The sequence below is a fragment of the Haemaphysalis longicornis genome, unplaced genomic scaffold, assembly GCF_048455015.1.
Source record: "Haemaphysalis longicornis isolate Haplotype H1 unplaced genomic scaffold, Haemaphysalis longicornis Haplotype H1 scaffold_2, whole genome shotgun sequence".
NCBI classification, from domain to species: Eukaryota; Metazoa; Arthropoda; class Arachnida; order Ixodida; family Ixodidae; genus Haemaphysalis; species Haemaphysalis longicornis.
The window spans coordinates 216,787,569-216,802,382 of record NW_027526295.1 but is presented as its reverse complement, the minus strand read 5'-3'; the positions used below and the strand labels follow the sequence as shown (position 1 = coordinate 216,802,382).

The following is a 14,814-nucleotide window of genomic DNA, read 5'->3' as shown; positions in this document are numbered from 1 at the left end:
AGTGGGAAGAGCACCATGTACCTCGAGTTCCGCCCACATGTAGTGAATGCGTTGTATCATCAGCAGCTTCTTGACGTAGTTTGAATGAGTCAAGGATATAAAGCGCGTTCGTAGCCTTTCATTCTGTGTCGGATTTGTGGCGCAGTGGGTAGAGCACCATGTACCTTGCGTTCCGCCCGCAGGGTCGTGGGATCGAAACAAGGCGCCGGTAACTGTTATTTCTTTTTATAGTGTAGGGGGAGGCTGGCTGCTGCGGACGCCGACGCACGGGTGACATCGTGAGTTACACAAATGCTCTGCATTTAAAACACCTTACAGCAGTGCATAGCGTATTGATGCTATGCGCTGTAACGTTGATACGCAGTGCCTTCGTGATAGAAGTAAAAACAAAAAAAGGCTCACGGCCCAGGAAGTGACGAAAATGTCTTTATAACGTGACTTTGAGCTGTGGCGTCACGACCTCGATCTGTTGATGGCCGGTAAGAGCGTCCCGTCTACCAACTGGAAAATGGTTAGCACGGCGAAACCAGTTTCCAGGATCAAAGATAGAGCCGAGACTTTAAATACATCTGAATGCGAAAGTTTACGCAAATTTGATGTACCAGCAAGTGAACGAAATCTGTTAGTGTATACGTTGGGACGAAATCTGTTAGTTTACGTTGGCACGATTTGTGCTGTGTAGTCAAATTATACCACATTTCTGAAAGCCTATTCCGCACGGCATCATCGCTATTCGTGTTCGCTGGTTTTCCTAACTGCGCACGAAACGTTGACGCTTTTCTCGCTAGGATGCACTCAGGTGATGGCCGTTCAATAGTGAATGCGGCAGTCGTGCGCAGGGCCGTAGCCAGAAATGTTTATCGGAGGGGGTTTGGGTTATCGGAAGGAGGATATTTAGCGAAAGGGGCATTACGACTGGCTCGTGCGCTGACTGGAAAAAATTTCGGAGGTGGTTCTAACCCCCCCCCCCCCCCCTTCCCCTCTCTGGCTACGTCCCTGGTCGTGCAAAACCGTCAGGGTGCACGTGTACGGCACAGATATCCGAACGATTCGGAAGAACGGAGAAAAAGGTGTGCGCGAATTTCGCACGACTACCGCAATCACCGGTGGAACGGCTCTCAACTCCTCTGTCCGTCCGTTTTTCCCCCCGACCGTACGTCCTTCTATCCATCCTTTCCTCCAACGATGAAGTTATACACCCCCTCCCCCCCTCTCCCACACACATCGCAGGATTTTTCTTTTCAACAGAAGCTCCAGGCCCCACTACACAACACGAGCCCTAACGCGCACGCTGTGCGCCAACTGCAAACAGAAACCGCAAAAACAAAACTGCTCCGTAAAAAAAAATGACAGGATGGTGCTGCCATCTCTTAGCAATCAAAGTAAACAAACGTTGTATTAAACTTTTTTGATACAGTGAAATATATATAAATTTAAACTACAAGATTAAAATGTTAAACATATAACTGGCACTTTTGGAAGTTAGAGTTTCAACATAATTATTTTAGCAAGGACCAGCAGAATCTGCAAGTACGGCAAGTAACACTGTTCACAAAACATGGTAGCGCGCATAGGTGCTTACTGGCGTGCACGTGTTGAGCGATTCGACGTTTGAAATACCAGCATCTGCCATGTATACAGTCGGCGCGGTGGCCGATCTCATCGGCAAGAAAGGCTCTACAAGCCCCAGCCCCACAAAGAAGGCAGCCAAAGCGAAGGAGCTTCCTCAACCGGTCGGGCCGGCGCTGCGCTACACCGAGGTGAAAAGCCAGACTGCCTCGCCGCAAAAAGGTACCGCGAAACGTAAACACGGTCGTGCTGGAAAAAGACTGAGTGCTGAGGGCCTTCCACCTCAACGAGGAAAAAAGGGAAAACAACTCGGACTGGACGACTCGCCTGAGTTAAATGACGCAAGCTTTGATGGGTCGGAGAGCGGCTCTGACGATGGTCCACACGCATCGACCAAGTTTGTCAAAGGTACCGCTCGAAACGCAGCCAGCCCCGCTTCTTCGCCAGTATCGAAGAGCCTGAAAAAGGAGAAGAAAAAGAGAAAGTTTGCAAATGATTGCGATGGAGGGGAAACGAATGACAACTCGGAGGTCGCACCACCAGCGAAACGTCGCAAGAGCACTCACTCTGACGCGGACACCCAGCAGCGACGTCCCAGAAAATCCGGTCAGTCTGAGGACCCACACGACCCAGAGAAAAGCGACAGGACCATCTTCGTGGGCAATCTCCCGGGTAAGGCCACGGCAAAGGATTTGCAGCACATGTTTAAGAAGTATGGACCCATTGAGAGCATTCGATTCCGTTCCATCGTTCCGGCGAAGGAGAGCCTGAGCAAGAAAGTGGCATTCATCAACAAGGCCCTGCACGCCAGCAAGCAGAACGTGAACGCTTACGTCGTGTTCAAGCAGAAGGAAGCGGTTAAAGAAGCCCTCACCCTGAATGGCAGTGTAGCTCTTGGGAATCACATCAGGGTGGACGTTGTCAGTTCCTCCAAGCCGCAAGGAAGTGAAAAGAAAACGGTGTTTGTTGGCAACCTCCCCCACGAAATTCAAGATGAAGAGCTTTGGAAGTTCTTCTCCGAGTGTGGTGAGGTGGAGGCCGTGCGCCTCATTCGGGACAGGGCGTCTGGTATGGGGAAAGGCTTTGGCTTCGTCACGTTCAAGAAGCTCGACGGAGCAGCACTTGCCATGGAGATGACTGGTCGAGAGCTTTCGGGGCGGCCCCTCAGGGTGACGGCCTACTCTAAGCAGGCAACACCTAAAAGGTCTTTCCAGCCTGGGCATGCCGTCCAAAAGAAAGGAAAGTCGAGCAAGCACGATCCTTCGTTAGAAGCTACAGATTTCAAGGGCTCCAAAGCTGAACGCTTCATGAAAAAGAAGAAGCTGAAGAAACAGATCCGAGCAAAGAAGCAGCAAAAGCTCCAGAAGAAGATTTTCCATCTTGGAGGTGCCCCACCAAAAAAAGAGAAGAACAAGAATGAAGCAAAGCAGTCAGAATAAAGCTGGAGAGTGTTGAGAACAAAAGACATTTGGTTTGTTCGTTTGTGTTACTTTGAGGTATGCTGGAAAGGAAATGAAGATAGCACCTGGCTACAGTTAGTTCTCAGGGAACCTGTGGGGTCTTTAACGTAAGACCAAAAGCAAGCACAGATGTGCCACTCTGCACTATGTGTTTCAAGTGTCTCATGTTTGCTATTACCGTATTTACCCGATTCTAACGCACACTTTTTTTCCGAAAAAATAGGCCGAAAAATTGCATGCGCGTTAGAATCGGATACAAAACCAAAACTGCCGAAGCAGCGGAAATTTCGTCCCACCCATCGCCATCTCAAGATGGCGCCAAAGCTTTTAGCAACGATTTTTCGGACGCAGCAAGCCTAGGCGCCTAGGCTTTTCTATCGGCGTTCACACAAATCGTCAAACCGTTTCACTTGCGCGCTTGATAACAGCAATGGCAGCAGCAGCTCCCACGCGTTCAAAACGAGCGGTCGACTGAAGCGTGCACTTCTGGAGAAGCTCTCGGGATGGGCGTGCGAGGCGTGGGCCACGATGCCATCGACCATGGTTGAACGTTCGTTCAGAAGTGTGGCATCGCGAACGCGCTTGAAGGCACCGAGGCCGATATGTTGTGGTCAGCAGAGAGCAACAAGGAGTGAGATGAGTGAGATTATTCCGGGAAATAAATCCCCCGTTTCTCTCGCATTCGTTTGTCTGGGTCACAAAGTCCCGTGCACGTTACAATCAGAGGTGCAAGGTTTTTCGGTTTTTTTGCCAGGAAAATCGGGGGTGCGTTAGAATCGGGTAAATACGGTATTTAAACTATTATGTGCAGTCCAATGGTGTTGCATGGAAGTTGAGCAATATCGCTTTGTCATGTAAAGGCTGTACGAAAAAGCATTTCAAAGGCAGCACTGCCGCACAAAAGACGGCGTACTAGCCAATCCCACATAATGTGGTTTTGTCATTTTGACGGTATGGTGGGTCGAGGTATGCTAAACAAAAGATATTCAGCATATGTGCAATATTTGTTGTGTTCGTTTTTGGATTTTATATTCTTTTTTAAATCAGGGGGGCAAAAATTGGGTGCTATTTTTCAAACCGATAATCGGGGAGAAATGAATTTTTTTGTAAAAGCATCCCGAAAATTTTTTTTTTTTTTCGGTTTAAATCTACAGATGCACTGTGTAATACACTTAGTTTATTTTATCAGAAGGTGCCATGAGCTTCTCTAATGCGTTAAAATTGGTATTTGCTTCGGGCTGGTAATCGGAGGTATATCAGGGTTTTACAGCACATACTCTCAGAAATTTGGTATTTGTTTGGAAAAGAACCAGTGACGATGACGGTAAAGAGCGTTGATAACTTTTTTTATTCACGATAAGCTGGTCATGGATTTTTTTACACATCCTTGTTTACATACATCATCATCTGGAATCGCAACGTGTCGGTCTACATTTGAGACCTGTCCGATCGTCGAACGTACCTCAGCAGGGAGAAATCTCTCTCGACATCACGGCTTCTGTTAGCCATCCACAGCAATGTTAGTGGAGCATTTGCCAGCCGAGGGCCACGAGCGGTAGAGTCAGGCCAATATTCAATGAGTTTGAAAGCAGTGTTTGTGGGGCTTGCTTCCAGCAAGTATTCGTTGAGAATGCCGGACCGTCGGCCCACAATTGTGCAGCTCGGTGCTTTGAAAGGATCCATTCAGGGAGAAATTGGGTTTAACCCGACTCTCCTGAAACATGTTCGGGGTGTAAAAATCGGGTAAATTCAGGTTTCATCCAAAAACGAACAACCCTAAATGTTTGGAAATGTAGAAAAGCCAAAACATTTAAGCCTAATAAGAAACTGCAATTATTTCTTCCCATCATGTCTTCAGAGGACATAGATGTGCGTTGCACACATTGACTAACTACATTACCTGATTACCTTCTAGAACGTTTAGGCCATGCTCTGAGCTTTTCTGGCTGACCTGCACGCATTTATGAACAAAATAAATGTGTTTGAAAGTGCTGTTTTCCTTGCACAACCCTCCCCACTGATTTTCTGTCCGCTATGATAACATTCTCGTGAGTCCTCGGGAATAAATTTAGTTGATTGCTAGCATACTGTAGCCTGTGCGTGAATGAAGGGTGAGGAAGACTGAACATTATGGTAACCAAGTTTTTCACCTGATGGGGCCCATAGCATTGAGGGGTCTTATCAGTCCCAAGTCCCTGGGCGGACACCACCAGCTGAGTCCTCTTGACCAGCTGAAACTGGTCCGAGCTGGCCGGAATGCGCTCCTACTCCCCAGGGCTTGAAGGGGGTCGTATGGGAGAATTCCAAAATAATGTAGAGGGGGCGAAGTAGGGGGCAGAATTTTCAAGTGCCCGCGGGGTAGGAGGTGGGGTGGATAGCATGAAAGAGGGTGCCTTGGGGGGTATGTGTTAGTTTGGATGCAGCAATATGCCATAGCCTTTACCTTGCTCAGTTTGTCGTGGGGTGGTGGTAGGCATGCTCTACGAGGCGATAGTCCTCTAGAATGTCTTTATAAAAAGAAGAAAATGTCGATGTTAATGAAATGAGGGAGAGTGAAAATTTTGTAGCCAGAGATAGCACCAGAACACTTTGAAAACCAGTGTGATTATCACGGCTGACCACAAATGGCACATGGTGTTATCTCTTCTGCAGTTTATTACAAATAAACCATGGCTCTAGACTTACGCTGGATTGTCAAATAATGCATTACACAGGGTAAATTGCACAATTCAGCCGAACATAACACTAACAAATTCCCTTCGGTGTCCCTCTAAAGCTCTCGCTTGCATGTGTGCAGAGGCAGCTTTTGTTTATCTGTGTTTGCAGGCATATACGTGTCTTACATCACTTTACTCATGCAATGTATATGCCCGTTAACCCTTGGTGGTGTGTTAAATGCATGTTTTTTTAATGCAGTAATTAAACCTGCTTGCGTAATGTGTCAGATCAGTACATTTTTGCTGCAATGTAACAAGTGCTTTCCTTCAGGCCATGACGTTGCTTGTTGGCCTGAGCAGTATTAACAAATGCAGAATACACGTGTACTCATAGTGCGCAAAAATCTTGCAGTCTGTCAAAATGAATTTTGTGATCGTTGATTGTTTCGCCGCAACGTTGTGTGTGGCAGACCATTGATTAGTGCGTCCTTTAACCTGAGCGAGTAATATTGGTCTGCATCAGTTGTCTTGTGCAAAGGTGATAGGATACACCTTCATGAGGGCTGCCTCACGCTTATGTGGTGAGGTGAGGATGCGATTCAGAGAACTTGTGAGGGTTAGGTGGATGTAGCGCGACAGTAGTGAGGGAAAGTTGAACGGGAATCTCTTCAGCACCCAGTATCAGCATCCACCTCTGGTGTTTTTGTAGTCTCTTGTAAGCACATTTTTTCAGTTCAAGGTGACATGCTGCTTCCTTTTTCGTGCAAACCACTTCCCATTGAAGCACTATCAGGTATGCTACAGGCTATAATGCCCAGAATTTGGAAGCACAGGTAGTTATTTGAGATGAGGACCAGTGAACATTGGCAATAACTACCACGTAACTCTACAAGCACCCACCTTCGGATAACCAAGAAGGCTCCCTGCCATACTGCTGTCATTGAAGATATCGAGATATCGAATACGGCTTCAAGGCACCGTTACGAGACACTTCTCTTGTCGTTTCTTTTTTCCTCACCCCCCTCCCGCACTTAAACCTTTCTGCTTCAAATCTGAGTCCCTTAAAACAACGTCAGTTGCACATCCTCCTCCTGACATAAAAATCAATGAACCATTCGTTACCCAGTATCATCAAGCAGTATTGAACTGCATCAGCTTCTTCTGGAAGTGAAGTGAAGTTTATTTTCTTTTCATAGAAAAGAGGGGACCGAGGCAAAAGGCGGTTAAGCGTGACGAGGCCTCGATACCCTAAGCCTGTAAGTAGTACAGATACAAACGCGAAAACACTTAATACATAAAAGGGGCAGCAATCAAAATACAAAACTAATATATAAGCAGTAACACTTACTAGAAATACAAAACATGTGCACAATCATGGGCAAATACAAATTGATACTTGTACAAGCACAATTTCGTACATACGGATGAAATAAAGTAAATCATTCGACTGAAGTACTTGTGTGAAAAAGATAGAAATATAGATATATACACTTACATCCATGTACACGCATACATACACACGCATATATATCGAAGACGGTAAATTGCATTTTTACGTTAGAATTTCAAATATGAAAGGTAAAGTACTTGGTTGATGTGTGGCTTAACGTAAAAAGTCTAAATGCAAAAAAAATGTGTGATATTTTGTAGGAAATAAATATGAAAGGTAAAGTAATTAAGGTGATGTGCGGCTTAATGTAAAAAAGTGTAAACAAAAAAATCTGATTTTTTGTAGAAAATATTGAGACTTAAACATAATTATAAACATTTATGCAGCCTTCACCTATAGCAAAGCATTTGTGATAAATTTTAATAATGTTTTGTTTAGGTTTGATGGCTCTGAAATGTGTATGTGCAAACTTTTTGAGGGATGTAGGAAGCTCGCGCAAAGTGCGAATGCAGTGAGGTTGAGATTGTGGCAAATTTGTGGAAGTAAGCACGTTTCACGATCCTGTCACTGTTAAACGCACGTGGGTTCAAATATTTTGCTTAGCTTCAGCGTCTGCAGCAAAGACAAACCAAATCGTTAATCATAGGAAGTTTCAAACATTCTCGCTTTCGGTGCTTTCTTGAGAGGTCGAAAGATGTCGCCACATAAACGCCTGCTTGCCTGGGTTAGCTGTGGCAGACACCCAAGAGATGCCGCCACCTGGACGCCAGGCCTGAATGAGCTGCGACGTCGATGAAGCAGGTTAAAAGAACTACGTAGTGTCCTCCCTGTTCTGTGGTTTCCCAGCACTTTTAGGAGTACTCAGTTGCAATCTGGTGAGGTTGCAATCCATGGTCATCGCCGCTGGGGGAGGTGGAGGGGGAAATTGGAAAGGGGTGGTGTGGAATTAATGTAGTCCATGCCAGCTTCTCGAATGTAGTAGAGAAGACAGCAGTGAGCTTAAATGCATAAAACTGCGCCCATACAGCTTGATGTCATTTCTTGTCTCTCTCTTTTTTTGCGGATAAAAAGTGTTTGGCTGTCGGAGAACTAAGGGGGGGTGGGAAGGGGCATATATCAGCACTTTTTCATAATCTTTTGGCGAAGCAAGGATAGGTGGCATAGGACGTGTTTATTACGGTATTCTTAAAAAATAATCATAAAATGTGGCTGCGTGTTTTCTTGCTTCGCTGGAAATTAATTCGAAAGGATAGCATTTCATTCCCCCCTGCAAGTATCGTGACTCGATCACACGGGTTCCCCTCGCCCCTTCCTCCTCCTCCTTTTACTTCATCTGAGTCCCTCCTACCTTCCCGAACTTCTCCCCACCCCGCGGTGGAAGAATTTTTCGCTCTCCATTAATTCCCTTCACTTGTTCCTCCACTTATTCCTACCTTGTCTTTCGCTTCTGCCTCACCTTCAATACCCTGTCCCCATCCTTGACGTTCTTTCCCTCATTCAGTACCCTTCCCTACTGCCCATTCTCCTCCCCGGCCACTCCACCCACCGCTTTCCCCTTCCTGACACTTCCGCTACACTTTTTCGCATTCCATTTACAATAGAGTTTTAGCAGTACGTATGCTCCGGCCGATCCTTTCGTTACGTTGCTACCGGGTTTACCGGGACCCGACTGCGCATGCGCCATTTGTTCCGTACGCGGCCGGCGTCTCTCCCGGCGCTCTGCTTCCGTGTTACCGTATCCGGAGCCCGCAACCGGCTTGCTCAGGTGTTGGAAACTTTAGGCTTAACGTCCTGGCGAATATTTGATCGCCGCTATCTGTGCAACTGCGAATGACACTCCGTAACACAACGTTTCACCTCACTATCATCCCCTTTCTCGCATGTGAAACCTTATTTGAGCTACAACTGCCGTGAGCGATCGGTGACCGAGACGTCTGCGTAGCCTGTTGCGATGCTTCCGCGCAGGTATCGCCATCTCTCGGCCGCGCGCCGCACCGCGCGCCGCGGCATCCACGGCCGGTCAGCATAAGCTTGCATCGCGGCAGATATATCTGATCGCCGCTTTTAAAATAAGCCCTGAGAACAATCCCTAGCACAATTTTTCACCACACTAACACCTACTTTCTCGCAGGTGGAACTTCGTTTTAGTGATCAGATTGATTCGGAAGAGCAGCGACAAGTGGTTGCTACCGTGGTCTGCCCCGGTTCGAGCCGCTGAGTGTGCCGAGCTGGCAGGCGCGACCGGCGTGTGCGCGGACTGTTTCCGATGCAGAAAACGCTTCACGATTGCCTGCTTTATCGATTTCTTGCGTACAAACGCGTGGAATCTACAAATTCAGCTCAGCGATCGTCGTAGTTGACCATGGAGCAAAAACAGTGGGCGGAGCGGCGCCGACGAGGCGCACACCCGCATCGGGCCATGTGTCTCAAATTCACGCGTACGACTAGTCGTGGTGACAGTCGTAACGATCACTCGCATACGAATCGCGTGTACCAATCGTACAGGTGTCTAGCGCTTCAATCGGGCAAGGCCAAGGCCATTCCTCCACGTGAACGGCGCGCGACCATGTCGTCACCTGCGCTAGAGTGAACTACTCTACCTGCGCCAACACTCCAGCTTGCGAGGTAGCGGATGAGAGCCAGAGTTTATAGTCAGTTTCGTATCTCGGAACATCAAAGTTACAGGGTTACGGTAACTTCATGGTTATGGCCGTAAAATATCACAAACAGAGATAAATTTTTGTTAGAAGTTTTTTCTAACACTGTTAATGCATAGTATCAGACGCAACGTTTACGCTGCCCCATGGAGTGATGTTGACAGGGCAGCGGCCCAGTCAACATCACGTGACTTCCGCTCCATTATTCCGGAAGTAAGCCCAAATAATTTTGTCCCGACTTGAGACAACGAAGAGCGAGTTGCGCAATCCTCCCTGTTCCGTGGCTGAGCCGGCTGAGCTGCTGACCGCGGCGCGCGCCTTCCCATTGCGAAGTTTGCGTGCTCACGGGGATAAGTCGGTGTTCACAACGGGTGCTGCGTGTGCGACACTCTTCTTTGCCACCTGACAACGGAGTTGCGAGTACCCATGAGGCTGAAGACATATCATTGGTGGACTTGGAAGATATACATGCCAATATAGTTGGCCGGAAGCGAGTAGTACAGGGCTACTGTGTCAGACTGTGTGCGGTGTTCCACAAGTGAACTTTGCTTTGAGTTTCCGTGTAACACCCGCATTCATTCTATAGAAGTTGCTGGATGACTAGGACTTTACAAAAATACCTATATCCTCTTAATTCAAGGAGTAATTTCTCCTCGAGACCTCCAATCCCCCAGATTGTATTAGCTTCACCTTGTCTTCAAAGGGTGGCGGGTGAGGTTTGATTATTGATGTGTTGAAGGCTGTTCTGCTTCTCCGAGAGAGATTACTTCGAAATGCACACACTTAGCTACAGTTCGTGTGAAAAGTTCGGCCTGTTGACGTGTGATAACAAGCGTTTATTTAAAAAAAATGGCTCCAATCAACGCGGTGGTTGGACTGCGAAGCTGTAAACGCACCCACACCGATGACACACGGGGCTCTACAAAGACTAAGCCAGAAACTGGAAAATGCGCACAATGGTGCCAGTGTTATAATTTCGTTTGGGTTGTTTATTGTGAATGTTGCCGTGAAGTTTGCCTTCTGTTCTGTTCACTTTCTTTTGTGAGAACCGTGTTTTAGCAGAACCGTGTTTTAAAATATCGGAAATAAATTTTAAACTGCACAAAACAAATACTTTTTATTGTAAAAGTTGGTTGCAAGCTAAAATTTACAATTCACCATGATTAGTGCACCCTGAACGTAAAAGCAGAATAACTGGAGTTGCGCTTGCCTGCATTGCACACAGCTGCTTGTTTTTCTGTTATTCAGCCTGCGATTATTGTTGCACCTCACCATTTGAGCTGTAACAAACAAAACAACGTATTGGACGACGCCAAAACACTCATGTGTGCGACTACTTGCAGGGGTGTACCGCCCCATCTGTCCCTTACGTTTAGCTTGCTTTCCTACTCCTCAGTCAGGTAGATACCTGCGATAAAAGCAAGAAAACTGCGCCGACAGCACTAACCGCAACTACGCTGACCGGCGTGAATGGGCGCGGCACAGTCGTACGTACTACACACCGGCGAGGACACTTTTCCGACAGCTGAGGAACAGCTCCACCTCATTCCTTGAAAGCCCGCCGTGACTTTTGGCTACCAAAACACCTTTTTTGGGGGGGGGGGGGGCGTATTCGTAGCGCCGCCGTTAGCCGGTCGCACGTTTTTTTTTTTTTTCGACAGCACACGATCACAACCGAAACCGCCGAAACCTCGAGCAGACGGCGTTGCCTCGAGCAACGCTGCCTGCGCAAAACTTCTAGTACACTCTACCTGCGCTCGCTCTGGTGCCGTCGCCTCCGCCGCAGCCCCTGCCTCCACAATGCGTCCGGCCGAGCGCAATTTATTTTAGATTTGCAATGCTTTAGGGGAAACTGCGTTGTTTATTTACATATTTTTAGCGTGTGGATTTTTGCAACAACTCGGCTAATCAGCCGCCACACGGAACGAACGGTACGACGCTACGGAGTGCGAAAACACGTTTTCCGTCTCACTCCACGGAAAGAACCCGGTACGTACGCGCGCATGCGCAGTCGGGTCCCGGTTAACCCGGTAGCAACGTAACGAACGTAACGAACGGACTGCTAAAACTTTCTAGTATCCTATACTCTACATAGCTAAACACTCCTGTGCGTATTTACTACTTCCAAGTGCTTTGGATTTGAATTTGGAATTATCATGGAATAATTTCCGTCGACTAGCGCTTATTAACACACAATTTGAAAACTCCGAGGGCACCTCTAGTAACATCCTTACGCCTATTGCCGCTTTACTTCCCTTCCGTCTCAACGCTTTCGAATGGCTTAATTTTGACTTGTCTCGCGCAAGTTGCGCCACTGCTCGTCCATGCCTCTGTACAATAAAAGAGCTGACGATGATGGTGAATTTAGGTTAGGAGCCATTTCACAAGTTTTCATGCCATGGGCCATTTAATGCCTTTTCATTAAAACATGCCTTATTACACCAAGGTAAGCTGGTCACGTCTCCCTCACACTGTCGAAAATCGAATACGCATCGGCATCAGCCATTTGAGAGAGAGAGAGAGAGAGAGAGAGTATTAATTTTTAATTGGCAGGCGAGGCCAGCTATAGGCCTCCTGCGCTGGAGTTTTGGCGACATGCAGCGCCCCTAGCGGCCGACGCCTCTGGGTAGTACAAAAGCAGACGACCCTCGCCGCCCTTCATGTGTTTTCAATTACAAGCCAGGGTGAAAGTTGGTTGTGGCGTTTTGTGGCGTGTTTAAATGACTGCATACTGTATGAAATAGCCCTTAAAGTAGCTGCAGAGGCTAAACAAAATAATATCCGCTAAAAGAAGCCGATTTGTCGGCTTTCATTTGAGCGAGCTGTCGCGGTGGTGCGGCGTGGGACAGTATCGCCAGGTCGGGTGGTTTAACTGTTTGACGACAGTTACAGTTTTTTCTTCTTGCGTGCGGTCGACAAAGGAAAGTTCACGAGTAGCATAAACACGGAACGCTGCTCATCTTACATCCTGAGGTAACTGCAAAAGGTTGCTTCATCGGGAGCATGCAAGCGAACGCAAGAATTGCGCAGCCGACTCAGCTGACACTGCTGGCCTGGCACCACCTTTGAAACGAGTGGAAATTTCCTTTCGTATTTTCGCAAACTAAATGATTCTTGCGTAACGTTTTACGCCGCATGATTTACGAACGGCGGGGTACATGTATATTAGCGAGTAGAATAGCGCCAAATAAACAAATTAAGTGCTATTAAAGGACGCAAAACACGCACCAAATCACACGCCCGCTGCCTGTGCAGAGATGTGTACTTCTATAACATAACATAACACAGACGCATACACGGCGCGGGGCCCCGAATATTTATATACCTATCATCACTGACTGTTCGTTTTCTAGTGCAGGGGTCGTCGAATCTGAACGCCGACACGCCAGTTTTGGCTTCAAATGGAGTTAGACAGCGAGACAAGAACATTGCCCCCCCCCCATCTTCACACTTCGCGAGATTATTGTCAAATATTATTAGAAATTCGCAGAATTTTTTTCCCTTTGCATTCATAGCCCCCCTCCTCCTCCTCCCCCCCCCCCCCCCCCCCCATTTGCCGTCCAGCCCTCCGCCGTGTCGGCTGCATGGAACTCGGCCGTTGCTGACCCTCATTCTAGGCTATTAAGTGCGAACTGGGAATGTATGCTGCAAGAGCGTAATTAAGTAAAGTGAGAGCAAGCAAGGAAAGCGAGCGGCCTCTTATTTCGCCCGACCACTTTGTTTTACGGCCACTAATTTCGGAATCGCAAAACAGATTTCACGCTTCTGGCGGTCGCGGCATTTTGTCACTGAGACACGCAACAAAACGGCAAGCTAACGCTGCACCATGTATTCGTAACGGCGACGCAAACGAGCACTGTTTAATGAAAGTGCACGCATAGTGTGCAGGTACGCAAAGAGCGGCGCACCGCAGCAGGCGAGCCTGCGGTCCACCGGACTCGCTGGCTTTTTAAAGCGCGATCATCGCCGATTGCGTCACTCTTCTTTTTTGATCGGCTGTTTTTGAGAAGTCTTTGTCACCTAGAGTATTAGTTTAAACTAGAACTTTCACTTAAAGTTTCACTTCGTACTACCATCGATCGGTGAACCTCTGAGTAGCAGACGCCGTCACGGTCCCGGCACTTTCGTCGGCGCTGTAAACGTGATTAGCGCTGCAAAGCTTTTTCCCCTAATGCCAAATTGATTGCTGAAATAGATCGGACGCGTCGGGGATGAGCTGGTGACCACGTCGCAATATAATCGGGAGCGTCGAGCTCATTTTGCTTCTGTCAACACGGGATCCTATGGGACCCGCGCAGCTTTGTACTACCCGGAAGTACTGCCCGGAAGCCGCTTGCGCAGCGCCCCCTGGGCAGCGCAGGAGGCCTATAGGCTAACAACCTCGACATGCTACTGCAGATAAGGGTGAAGGACACACGAAAAGATATGAAAAGAACTCACATACTCGTGACGGCTCAGACACACAGACATACGGAAAGCACACGTACACACGCAATCAGGCGAAAGTCATTTGTCCGAGAGTTTGTAGCTAACTGTCTAGTCCAGTGTTCCTTAGTTGTGCGACATGCCATTCGTGCTGTGAGCCATGGCCACGGTGTAAGAATATTCTTACACCATGGCCACGGCCCAAGCAGATCCCGCGAAGAGATCTGGGCAGGCCCAGAGAAAGTTCAGCGGCGGTGCGTTCAAGTTCGTAGCGAAGACATGAGCACAGAATGTGCTCCAGGTCCTCACGAACTGCACAGGCCGGGCACAGGGGTAGGCCATTCTAGCCACCCTAACAGGGGGGAAGAAGCCTGTCGAATATGAAGAGAAAATGTTTAGTGCAGGCCACATTGGAACCTGATCCAATGCACGGCAGCTTCATCTCACTTGCACAGACGGCTTGGCATCCGTAATCGGTAGTCTGGGTCTAATATGTGCAGCGGAGCGCAGGTCTTATTGGGGTCAGTCCACAGCGAACGCTGATAATTCTTAGCAACCGAGGAAACAAGAGCCACTCCGTAGCGCCCTGTGAAAGGAACTGCAGTAATAATCGAGCTGCAATGCGCGGAAGCAGCTGCTCTAACGGCTTCTCCGTT

The 14,814-nt window shown here is 47.9% G+C and overlaps 1 protein-coding gene across 1 annotated transcript; it reads left to right on the top strand.

The window, feature by feature from the left end:
• The first annotated feature begins 1,524 nt into the window (after positions 1 to 1,524).
• LOC144169898 (uncharacterized) lies at positions 1,525 to 3,036 on the top strand. The gene has a single exon (XM_077699323.1). It carries the CDS (start codon positions 1,632 to 1,634, stop codon positions 3,006 to 3,008), a length of 1,377 nt encoding a protein of 458 aa, XP_077555449.1. The 5' UTR covers positions 1,525 to 1,631; the 3' UTR covers positions 3,009 to 3,036.
• Positions 3,037 to 14,814: the final 11,778 nt, after the last annotated feature.